The sequence below is a fragment of the Bradysia coprophila genome, chromosome IV, assembly GCF_014529535.1.
Source record: "Bradysia coprophila strain Holo2 chromosome IV, BU_Bcop_v1, whole genome shotgun sequence".
Classification (NCBI taxonomy): Eukaryota; Metazoa; Arthropoda; class Insecta; order Diptera; family Sciaridae; genus Bradysia; species Bradysia coprophila.
Window position 1 is genome coordinate 4,626,053 of NC_050738.1, and position 12,688 is coordinate 4,638,740.

General features: G+C 35.1%; 2 protein-coding genes across 2 annotated transcripts in view; one reads left to right on the forward strand and one right to left on the reverse strand.

The window, feature by feature from the left end:
• Nucleotides 1-12,688, forward strand: part of LOC119085922 (gametocyte-specific factor 1-like) — a 37,949-nt gene that overhangs the window by 8,258 nt on the left and 17,003 nt on the right. The gene's annotated exons all lie outside the window — the stretch shown is intronic.
• On the reverse strand, nucleotides 9,465-12,503 carry LOC119085916 (dnaJ homolog subfamily A member 2-like). Its single transcript, XM_037196469.1, has 2 exons — nucleotides 12,285-12,503; nucleotides 9,465-10,876 (listed from the first exon to the last, which is right to left on the reverse strand). The coding sequence occupies exons 1-2, from the start codon at nucleotides 12,351-12,353 to the stop codon at nucleotides 9,731-9,733; spliced, it is 1,215 nt and encodes a 404-aa protein (XP_037052364.1). The 5' UTR covers nucleotides 12,354-12,503; the 3' UTR covers nucleotides 9,465-9,730.

Here is a 12,688-nt window from a genome sequence, read left to right on the forward strand (position 1 = left end):
ATTGATTCATTTTGAAACCAACAAATAAAAAAAGACTTCTACGGAATCGGTTACTGTACTGTGTAGCGTTTTATGTGGATTAACTCTTTACGAACTTTTTATGTCGTCTGTGCCAACGTCGACAAAAAATAAATATTGTTAACAGCAAATGAAGTAGAAGATTTGTGTATTATGAATTCTTATAACTAATGGATTTGATAACATTATACTTGGGTCGTATGCCCACCGTCTACAAAAGGTTAAAAACGTTTTTCAAAAGACTCAATATTTATATGGGATGCATGGATTATATATGGTCTTTTATGTATTACACCTCTAATGTTAAAAGCTGTGCTCTTGATCTGTGGAAATGATTGAACAAGCAATTGGTCGTTATTTTCTTTCAATGAACAAGTTACAGAATTGTATTGGACTGTTGATATTTTATTTGTATGTACGGGATCAACTTTCGAGGTGACCAGGTATTTGGAGTATTGAGTCGTTTCTTGGAACATTGAAAATGTTGCTTAAAAGCTTATAAGTTATGGGTGGAGATCGGAATCTCACATTAGGTAAGGTTTACATTCTCGTTACAAAGAGTTTACTTAGATCGTGATCTGGCACGATTATGTTTAATGGCGGGGAAGGACGCTACACATTTTATATCATGGAAACTTACCATAATTACAATCTATGAAATACGTAAATTGTTGATGAAAAGAACATGGTCACTGAATTACGACTGTAAACGGAATCTGATTTTAACAATGATTCTGTCGGTCGCTGTTGTTTAGGTAAGTTTAGTAATATAACCGAACCGAACGATCAATTATTATTCAAGGACCTATTAGGAATGGCTATTCATCTGCTATCGACACCGAATGCAATGTGATCTTTTGTTTTAGCAAAATCAATGAAGTACTAGATTTTGGTTGAACTGTTTGGTTCGAAGAAAATATAGAGCAAAACTGCCATCCCTATTTTCATAGCTGAAAATACGGTTTTTTCGTGAATTTTTATAAGATAAAATAAGATCCATGTCCTTATAGCCTCGATATCTACAGCTGCCTACCTTACGTCTAAGGTTAAAATAGTTCAACAGTCGAACTCGATGCACTTTTAACAGCGAATAGAATGAATTTGAAATGGTTGGACTTTAAATTTAATTTCTTTTCAAGAAAAAATAGACTAAAGAGGCTGACACTGTGTTATACTTCTTATCTCCACAAAATATTTGATGTTTGTGGCGATAAAGTAAACAGTTCGTGTAGCTCATGGATTTGTGCATCAAAATGATAGAGATAACAAAGAATATTACGTTCAATTGAATATGTGATACAATATATTCCAGTATGAAGTTTTGCTGCGAGATATTGTTGAATGCAAGACGATGTTATTCGATTTGTTGATTAATTTTTTCTTTCTATTATTAAAATTTAGTTCATATCATCAAATAGGTCAAAATTGAATTATAATTTTCGTATATATTACTCATTTATCATTTAGTAAAACAATATTTGAGTGTTCGATATGTGTGATCGAGTTTGATTCGGACGAAACGAATAATATTTTAGTCGATAGATGACGGTTGTATAATATTTGAATTAACATCAATATCACTGAACTCTGTGTGACTCTCTACTTAAAGGTTAGCTGATTCAAACCTGACTCGGGAAAAATGTGTTTTAGCGAATGTGATTGCAAACCTTTGACTTGGTGGCTCAGGGACAAAATTTTTCTTCTCGACAAAGAAATAACCTGACCTTACAATGTAATTCAGCTGTCATATTTTATGGAGAATTCAGTCAATTATTCATTTGAATATGCAAATATATGCAAAATGCAGCACAAATTGTTAGACGGCTTTTCAGTCACATGAGACTGCAAGCCTAGTGCCTAGAAAGTATTTGCCACTCGGTTGCATAACTATTTTATGACGTGATCGAGGAATACCTCTTTTCTTATGGACTGAATGGGTTAATAAGACTAAATGTATTAAATTGAATTGTGGCATTCCCGAGCGGGCTAATCCTATTACACAATACATATTTAGTCTATGAAGTGAGGCACACCTCGGATATGAATCTAATTAGTGATAAATGATAAAATGCATTATTTGTGCATGTCCCGCCCATTTCAACCAACTATTTAGACTAATACAAGCAATACACCTCATTGTAGATTGTACACCACACGCTTTTATCTCTTATCACAGAAGTCATCGTTTGTTGTTGAAATTTTCACATGCGTTTATATTGGAATGACCCCGAATCTGTAAGCTAATTAGACACCACTGTAGAAAACGGCTGTAATCATTTGTTATCTATAACAATGACAAAACTAGTCAACATCCTCATTCTTTTTAACATAATGAAGTAAAAGATTTTGTGTGGTAACACCAGAAAATTGTTCGGATAACAAAAGAAGTAATAGATCATAATACACACACTTTCAATTTCAATGTGTGTGTAGTGTAATTACACCATTATTCAGTACTAAATCCAATTTTAATTCATTGATGCAAAATTGTTAATCTTTAAAGCTAGAATTTCTATCAACATTATTGCAACATTATTCGCCTTTTCCTATGAATATGCACAAAACAGAGCCCACAGTCTGAGTGGAACAACTTGTCGATGAAATTATGAAGGTAAATGTACGAAAAGAGCGTTAGTAATTCTGATAAAAACAAATTGATATTGAATACCAATATTTACTCATTGTAATTCTCCATACTTGGGATCGTGACGTTTTTCTAGGGTCAATGTATCCCCGCCAGTTTTTCAACCGAAAATATGTCTTATAAAAATAAAACCAAAAGTACAAAGAGTCTCATTGTTGTTATCATCTGAATTCGAAGTGTGTATCATATATATACCATACGGAAGAATTTTATGCTGTGGAAACCAGAGTTAAATGTAGAAACGAACCACAGATTGTTAAATTTGTATGAGAGCTAATTCTGTGTGATGGAGGTGTGTGTGAAGCAGCAATTAAAATTTGAGAAACATATTTTTGTATCTAGCACAATCCGGAGTTAGACCAGAAAGTTAGACCATACGATGTCAGCAAACTGATGGGAAATATTTCGTATTTAAGAAAAAAATAGTCACAGACAGGCGGAAAACCCTTAAAAAAAATGTTGGCCAAAAATGTTGGAGGTCCGGGAAATTATTTTAAAAAAAGCTAGCCTTTCGTTTATAATTCTATTATTTTTTTTTACTAAGGCATGTCACCATTTTGCTATACTTTAAGATGTTTTCAATGTTTCAATGATTAATTACAACACAATCCTCACCTCGTAGAATTTGTGATTTTATCAAAGTTCTGTAGTTCTTGACAAGACACTCATGATAGCAAATCTGAGCTATATCAAATAAAATTGTAAGTTTTTTTTTCCACACCTGTTGTCAGTTTGACGGATTTTGACGTTACCTTTTCATAGTGCCCACAGGAGGTTCTTGAAATTGAAATCCTAGATTAAATGTTGCTTACTTTTGGGTGTTTTCTACAAACTTTATTGATTTTTCGGATTTTACTTAAATTGTTAGACGATCTACTTAAGTTTTAGTATATTGTATTTCGCGCAACTTTATTAATGGAATTATGAATAAATGCCTTCATTAAAATATACGGTTTGATTGGACTTGGACCAGGCCTTTCCAAAGACACCCTATATGTAGAGATTCGACTACATTTCGATGAAATTTGAGGAAATTTGGGTAAAATTAGGTGGTTTTATCGCTTTTTAGATTCTTTTAAAAATTATTTTTTTTTTAAATTTCATTCTATGTCCTACATCTCGTCGTGATCATTCAAATCCCTATTTAATGAAATTGGACCACTTTTAGATGAAAAGTGGGGAAATTTATATCAATTTTAGCGTTTTTAGCGCTTTTTGACAGATATTTCTTTCTCATTTATTGGTAATTTCCTCAAGTTCCATCCTATTTCCTAGATCTTGTCAAGACATTTTCAACGAACCCTCTTTTGTTAAGGTCGGACAACATTTAGATGAAGTTTGAGGAAATTTTCGATCAATTTTACCAATTTTTGTAGCGCTTCCTGTAGCGATGTAGCGCAACAAAAGTGGTCAAATTTTATCCTATTTCCTAAAACTCGTGAAGAACTTTCTAACGAGCTATCGTACGTCAAAATCAATTAAAATTTCGATACTTTTTGAAGGAAGTGAGAACGACGATTTTAGGAAATATCATAGGGAATTTCATAGGAAATTTCCTATGCAATTTTCCTTCCCAACTTCCTACACCTAACTTTGTTCATCATATCTCCGGATCGATTTCTACGATTTTTGTTGGCTCTGCCAAAAATACTTTCTTCCAAAATGTCTATCATCTAAAAGTTCATGGAATTTTATCAATTTTATAGAGCGAATTCTAAAAAATCTTTATTCCAACTGGAACGCTTTTAGAGCTTGCGAAACGTACGATGAAATGAAATGTTCGGGAGCTTTCGCAAAGCTACTTAGAATTCACATTTAACTACCTTAACTACCTTATATCGAATGTAACACTATCACTTTTCTTCGGGACGAAATTTTTAATGTAAAATTTTTGGATAAAAACTGTATACTGGAAATAGTGGATCACTTTTATGTCAACGCCTCTGTAATCTAAACTGACTCAAAGTTTTAGTGAAAGCTAGAAATAGATCTTCGTTTTGTAAATGACAGCACCATAGAAGGATGCCTCTTCAGAAGAACTATTAGACCATTCGTCATGATAATTACAGATCAGAGATCACAACCTTTTAGTGTAGAATTTCTAGGAAGGAATAGTTGAACTTTAAATTCACAATATCACAACGCAAATTTTTAGACATCCTAAGATTTTGGGTGACTTCATTTGAAATTAGCAAAGGGCTATCACTCTTACGCACCGAAATATTGTAATCCAGGTACTTCTCCCCGAGGAGAGAGGCGTTTGTTTGTATAGAGGCTGTTTACTTCTACCAAATTGTAAAGGCAAAGTTATTCGATTTCATTCGTTTATCGATATTTTTTCAAGAAAATTACGTTGGTGTTGAGCTTTTCTTGGATTTAGCGGCGTTGTATCGACGAAAGAAAACGAGGGTTGATATCAACAGAAGTCAGATTGCGATGATTGTGCAATAAATTAGTAAATTTTCTGTTTTTAGTTAAAGATAGCCTGATGAAGAGGTGAATAAACCTCGAAATATAGCAAAAATCCTCGTTTTCTTTCGTCAATACAACGCCGCTAAATCCAAGAAAAGCTCAACACAGGTGTCAAAACATCGCCAATTTTAGATACTATTTAACATTACATACTATAAATGTTGTATGTTTTAACTCTCACATCATAATCATGCCTCCTGTCGTGTTAATCTCGATGAGTTGTAATTCTCCAATCGAAAATCGAAGTAACTGTCTTTATCTACCTAGGTGAAATAATAGCAGTGAAAAAGTGCTATTATTTCGCCGTCGGTAGATAAAATAGCGTATTCACCTCTGTCTAAATGTTTTTTAGACACTTGGGGTTATAACATTAGCCTTCAGCTCATGCAATAACTCCCCAAGTGTCTAAATAAACATGTGGACAGAGGTGAATAATCTACTATTGAGTGGTAACGGTCTTTGAGTAGCAACTCTCAACAAGGTAATGAGTTTCGTTGTAAATTGTGATTTCAATTTTTATGAAGTGTAACATAATGGGGGACTGAAGTTTTGACAGGTTATTTTTAATCGACGTAAAACATTATGGCATGTAATTAAAGTGATAGCTATTTAATAAGAAATGATCACAAGAAAATAGGAAATGATCACTAGAAAAAGAGAAATGATCACAATTTTTTTATGATAGCAATAAAAATAGAATTTGATCACCAAAAAATAAGAATTTGATCACTAAATATATGCAATTTTACCACTAACATATGATCGTCTCGAAATAAGAAATGATCTACAATTATACGAATTTGATTACAAAAAATAAAGAAATGATCGTGCAAAATAAAAAATTTGATTGCAAGAAATAAGGATATGCTATCTATTATTCTGTTTGATTATTAGACGATGCAAGAGAAAAAAAAAATTAACACCTAAGTTACCAACACCGTTCCGGCGCCCGGCTCGCATTGCGGCCCTCCGCTTCGCTACGGGGCAATGGGCCGGATCGCTCGGCGTGTTAAAACGCTTTTTATGTGCAATGAATTACACAGACTAATTATTAGACGATGCGAGAGAGAAAAAATTAACTCCTAAGTTACCAACACCGTTCCGGCGCCCGGCTCGCATTGCGGCCCTCCGCTTCGCTCCGGGGCAATGGGCCGGATCGCTCGGCGTGTTAAAACGCTTTTTATGTGTATTCGTTCGGACTTTTAGTGATCAAATTCTTTACTTTTAGTGATCAAATTCTTTATTTTTAGTAGTAGGTACTACTTGTGATCACTTCTTATTTTAGGTTGATAGAATCTTATTTCGTAGTGTTATATTTGAAAAACTGGTTGTGATCACATTCTTATTTTCCTGCAATCATTTTAATTTTCAAGTGATCAATTCTTATTTTAGATTTATCGCTTTTATTTCTTCCCAAACATTATTCCAAACAAAAAATTGTTTTAAGGTGTGTCTCTAAAATGCACTGATCTTTTTATAAGCTCGTCTAAACTTCGAAACAGCCGCCTGTTAGAAAATTACAAAATGGCGACCCTATATTTTTGATTTTACACAGTTTTTAGAAATTCTTTTGATCAGAATTGTCGATACCCATGTAGTTCTTGCTGCAGAACAAAAAATTGAACCCATCTGCCCAGTTACATCGCAGTCGGAGGCAGTTAAACATTTACAAAATGCTTTGGATAAAATAAATCAGTGGACCATCGATTGGAAAATAAAACTCAATGAGTCAAAATCTAATCACGTCACTTTTGCATTGCGTCACTTAAACAGCAATCTCCGCATTCCCCTCAATGGGATTCCCATTCCGCAGGCAGAGTCAACTAAATATCTAGGATTAAATCTGTATAACAAAATAAACTGGAAGCATCATGTGAAGCAAAAACGAGACTAAATACTTTCAATTCACTCAACATTCTCATATGAAGAATGTTGAGGGTTTACCCGATTCTTCTCCTTTCTTATTTTATACCTGAAATGCCTAAAAAATTTGAAATACTTTATACCAGCAAAAAGCTGAGCAAATCAAACACAAAACGAGACAAATGTACTGGTTGGTCGAATACAACTCTAAACTTAACCTGTATTGTAAAACGTTGATTTACAAATCAATATTCGCATCTATCTGGATGTACGGCTCTACTCTTTGGGGCTGTGCTAAAAAATCAAACACAGATATCATCCAAACAAGCCAAAACAACTTTCTTCGCATGATCACCAACGCATATCGTTACGTGACAAACAAAGAAATTCACAAAGATTTAAAAATACAATGGGTTGCCGATGTAATTCGGGAAAACGCCATCAAACACGAAAAAAGACTGCTTCACCACACCAATGTAGAAGCCATCTTATTACTAGATATTACAAATGAAATAAGGAGGTTGAAACGTGTTAAACCCCACGAACTGACATGAAGGATGCAAACAGCACACCGTATAGGGACTCTACAAATAGTTAAGATTGTACTATTCATACCAATAAAGGTGTTTTTTTAAAAAAAGTGCTAAAAAATTATTTAAAATGTCTACTGCATAAGTCGATGAAAGATAATTAAGAAATTGTTAGCAGTATCATCAGTTATGTAAGTTTCTGCAGTATTCCATAAATTCGTTGAAATCTATCATTCGAAGCTTGAATTATTTTTCTTCCGTCATTAGGGACATTGTTCGCATCGCCCAAACCAACCCACACAGATAAAAATATGCACCTAGATCTCAATTTTTTTTGGGATTACCAGTACGCGACCGAATCTTTTGTAGAATTTAAATTTAATCCCTTGAGAGATTACTTGAACTTATCCCCAAATAATTAATCCCTAGAGGAATTAAATTTTAATCTTTGAGGCCCTAACGTTTGACGTTTGTTTACTATGCGTTGAAACGAAAATCTCATTTTAATCTGATCAAAATGTTATTTGTAGTAAAAAAAAATTCTAACCCTTCCTACTTTCACTTCAGAAATGAAAAAAAAAAAGATTTTTTTATCGGATATTGTGTTTCCAGTACAGTTTTTAGCTAAACGTCTGATATGAGAAGAAGCTTTTTTGTGAATCTGGAATGAGAAATGTTTTTATTAAACAGAAATTATTATTTTTTATTTACCTGACGAGATTTGAAACCGGGACCTCATGCACTTCAGTCTACGATCTTACCACTGCTGCAATTTGTTCTTAATCCCAACGTGGCTTATTGTGAACCGTTGTTTCAAAGAAACTAATTCCTCGTGGGATTAAAATTGGGATTAAAATGCAACTTGCCAGATGGGAAGATCGTCACTTTAAACCTCGATATTTTTTTATGATTTTCATTTTTATATTCTTCTGTAGTTTCCTTACCATTCTTTTTAAGTATTTAACCATTTCTGTCTGTTTTCCCATAGTAATGTGAAATAGTTCGCTGCTAAAATTGGCCTTACTGCCATTTTCAATCTAGAATTTCTCTATACTATCTTTAACCATATCCATATTAACTGGTAGTATCTTTACAAACCGCCTTAAAATTTCTATTCTGAGCCTGGTATTGTAAGGCAGAATAAACCATCGGTAGTACCATTGAAACATTTTAACACCAAATAAATGTCCGTTTCAATTAATTTTTCTCACATAACCACATCTTACTCGTAAATCGTGTTCGAACTAAATTAACACAAAAGTGTGATTTCAAGACAATCAAATTATTAACGGAAAATTCTAAGCAGCAGTATCATCGTTCAATCCTCGATCCCTGATGGAATTACATTTTTTCAATTTCTGGCGAAGATTAAAAATCTGATCCCGAAAGAATTACTTTTTGAAAGTAATCCCCTGGGACCTAAAAATTGTAATCCCCTGGGACCTAAAAATTGTAATCCCATATTTTTATCTGTGCATGCAAAGTATATTCGGAAGTCTCCGTACGCGCGGATACTCGGCGTCACTGTCAACACGATAAAGTGGAAAATTGGTCTCAGGAAAAGATACCACTTTCTTATACCTTATTACCATCACAATGGTTTCCTTTGGTCGTCGTCGGCGGCGATAAAATTGCTGCAGATGACTTCGGACCTTAGACCGTACGACGGAAAAGTCGTTTTACTCTTGGTTCATTTAATAAATTTATTGACAATAATAATTAGTGAATTTTTGCATTGTTTTTGAGGCTATCATTTTGTTGCTGTTGCGACAATAATTCCTCAAGTTGTGTTCTAACTACTTAAAAACATAAAAATTAATCTAGAATTCGCAATTTGTTTTTTTTTTCTTTTCTTTTGATTTATTGTTAGTGTGCTTGCGCTTGGTAATGGATATATTTGAATAGAAAATTCACAACAACAAAAAAATAAGTATTCGTAAAAGCTGTCCAACGCGTTTATTGAATTCATTTCCCTTTCAAGTATACAAATTCATCACAGGCTACAGAAAACAGGACATTATGTTGGCAATAAATGTTCCATTTGTCGTACAAAATGTGAAAAGAAAATGATTTTTGTTTAAGTTAAGAGACGAGTTTTGTCGATTTAATTTATATAGTTCCGAGTTTGTGTCTACACACACTCACACTCACACCGAGACGCAATAAAGCAAGAAAAATTCAATGAATCGCGCGCCACACGAACTTATTGTGCCGGGCACTGTACTTCCTGAGCGCCGTGACTGTGTTCCTCGTCACTGTCATAAGCTTCACCGCGATGCGACGACGATTGTGATGTATGCGGATCGTACGGATGAAGGCTCACTTCTTCCACATCATCACCGATCGGCTGGACGAATGGTGGCCGGGCTGGCAGTAGTTTTTCCAGCATCTGCATTTGCTCTTCGGTAGCAAAGTTATTCGGCGGAAAGTCGATGACGAATTCAATATACAAATTTCCTTTTTCGAACGGATTCTTATATATCGGCATTCCTTCGCCTATTAACGCCTTGACCGTATCACTCTTAATTACATCGCCCGGCGCACAACTCAACACTAAATTTCGTCCATCCAAATGTTTGATGGGTAGCTGAAAGCCACACAACGCTTCCGTCAGACTGATAGTGTGACGCACAATTAAATTGCTGCCATTGCGATGGAATGTTTCGTGTGGTCGACACGCTAGCACAACGATAACGTTTCCTTTGTCACAATCAGGCGTCTGATTTCCCTCATCACGATAAAGAATTTTCTGCATATGTTGCATTCCCTTGTCTATATGAACCTGAAGCACTTTCATCTCCTCTTTCGTACCATATCCACGACAATCGCCACATGTGTCCCGTTCACTGAACGCTTCACCTTTACCTTTACAATCGGTACACTTCGAATGTATTTGCCTAGCGATGCCGATGTGAACATGCTGTAATGTCACCTTGGTTCCGGTTCCCTGACACGTGTGACAACGTTTAGCTGTACCCGATTTTCCGCCTCGCCCATCGCACTTTGCACAGAGCACAATTCGTTTAAACTCTAGCGGAATCTCTTTGCCTCCATTATACAAATCTTCTAATGTGACAGGCTGCTGCAATATCTTATCTTCGGCTTGCTGTCGTCCACGGCCACCCATACCTCCCATACCGCCGAAGAAGCCGCCAAAGAATCGGCTAAACACATCGTGACCGCCACCACTTTCCATACCTTCCTGCAATCCTTTGAGTCCATACCGGTCGTAGGTTTGTTTCTTTTCGGGATCCGATAGAACTTCGTAGGCAAATGAAATTTCCTTGAATTTGTCACCAGCTTCAGGATTTTTGTCGGGATGGAATTCTTTGGCTAGTTTCCGATACGCCTAAAATGGAAAGGAGTACAATTAGAAACGAATGTCAAAATGAAGTTTTCTGTGAAAGTAAGGGAAAAGTGGCTTGAATGGGATTTATTAATTCATAATTCTGCTCACATAGAAGGGCGTAGCTCTATGCGTTTGATGGAACTAATTGGATTTGATAATAGATTAAAAACTTCAGAATCCCCGGCTGATTTGATTACTTAGTGATAGACTGACATCATGATTTTTCTCGGAGATACCGTCATGGAGTGTTAAAAAGGAATGTCAAAAAGAGTATGCCAACATAGAGCTCAGGTAAATTAACTGGTATGTTCCCAGTTAACTGGAATTTTACATACAAATTGTGACATATCGAGACCACTTGATCTTTTTCCGCTCTTTTTACACTCTGTAGAATGTCACAATTTGTATGTAAAAGTCCAGTTAACTAGGAACAAACCAGTTAATTTAACCGAGCTCGATGGGGCACACTCTTTTTGACATTCTCTTTTAACACTCTGTACGACACTCCAGCCGCCACTATATTTAATCGCTACTTCAGTATGTCGTTATGTTATTTCCTCGAACTTCGCAAAGATATCGAATTAAAATTAACTGCAAAGCGATTACGTTGCTGTAATGACACTTAATTCAATGACATGACGCATAATATTTCCAGACAGAAATACTTTATCGTTTGAAATTCTGACTCTGATTTGAATTAGAACCAATCAGACAAAATTTGTTGTCATTCGATGTTGTATAATGACACCCACATAAACAAGGAACATATAACAGGTGCAAATAGTTGGTGTTGTCTGGAAATTTTATATTTTGGCACAATTTTCCAACTATTCTCCTTGAGGAAAACAGTCGTTTATAATAAATTAACGGTCTACTAATTAGATGCTATGTCTATATACATGCATAAGACACGTGTTGAGTGACATTGTCCACTAACATAACTCGTAGTTTTTCGACCAATATTGCGCCTAGATCCGAACTACGTCTTAATGTACCCGGAACTCTATTCAATCGCCCTAAAGCTTAAAAAAACTCGAAAAATATCAACAAAGGACTGTTGTATATTCATCAATGCCCGCCGTCTCTCATTTTGAAAGTCACAATGATATGGCACTAGACAACGATATTGATAAAATAAACAAAGAGCAACATTCCGGCAGACAAAATCGTATCCGATAAATTAATCAAAATTTAGCGAATCAAAACGAAACCATTGCAATGTCTCATTGCAAATTTCTGTGAATTAAAGCAATTTCGGCTTTTCATCGGATCAAAGGTTCACAAGCACACCATCATTACAATTAATGCAATGGGTGAAAAATGCTGATGTCTCGATACGGCCGTCACTTATTTATGCAAATAAATTAAAATCGATGCTATACGGAGCGCCGCATCAAATTCCACTAACCTTTTTAATTTCACTATCCGAAGAGTTTGGAGTAACACCTAAAACCTCGTACAGTTTGTTGTCTGCCATTTTTACGGAACAAAGTCAGAGAAGAAAAGGACTTAAAAAAAATTTGTTAAAATTGTTTGACAGACACGCCGTGACGTATCGGAACGATCGGATTCTTTTTTTGTTTTTCGTTCCTCTTTTACCTTTTTTATTTCACCGATTCGTTCATTTATTTCTAACATTTTGTTAACGAGTTGTAGTACCTGTTGTGCGTAAATCTAGTACATACATATACACATGTACCGGATTTCTGGCTACAGTACATACAATAGAGTGTTATGATGAAAGAGAAAGAAGTATTTTGATGAGTACCCCAAGGCAAGTTATAATTAACTAGTCTTCGGTTCTCTGGCTCT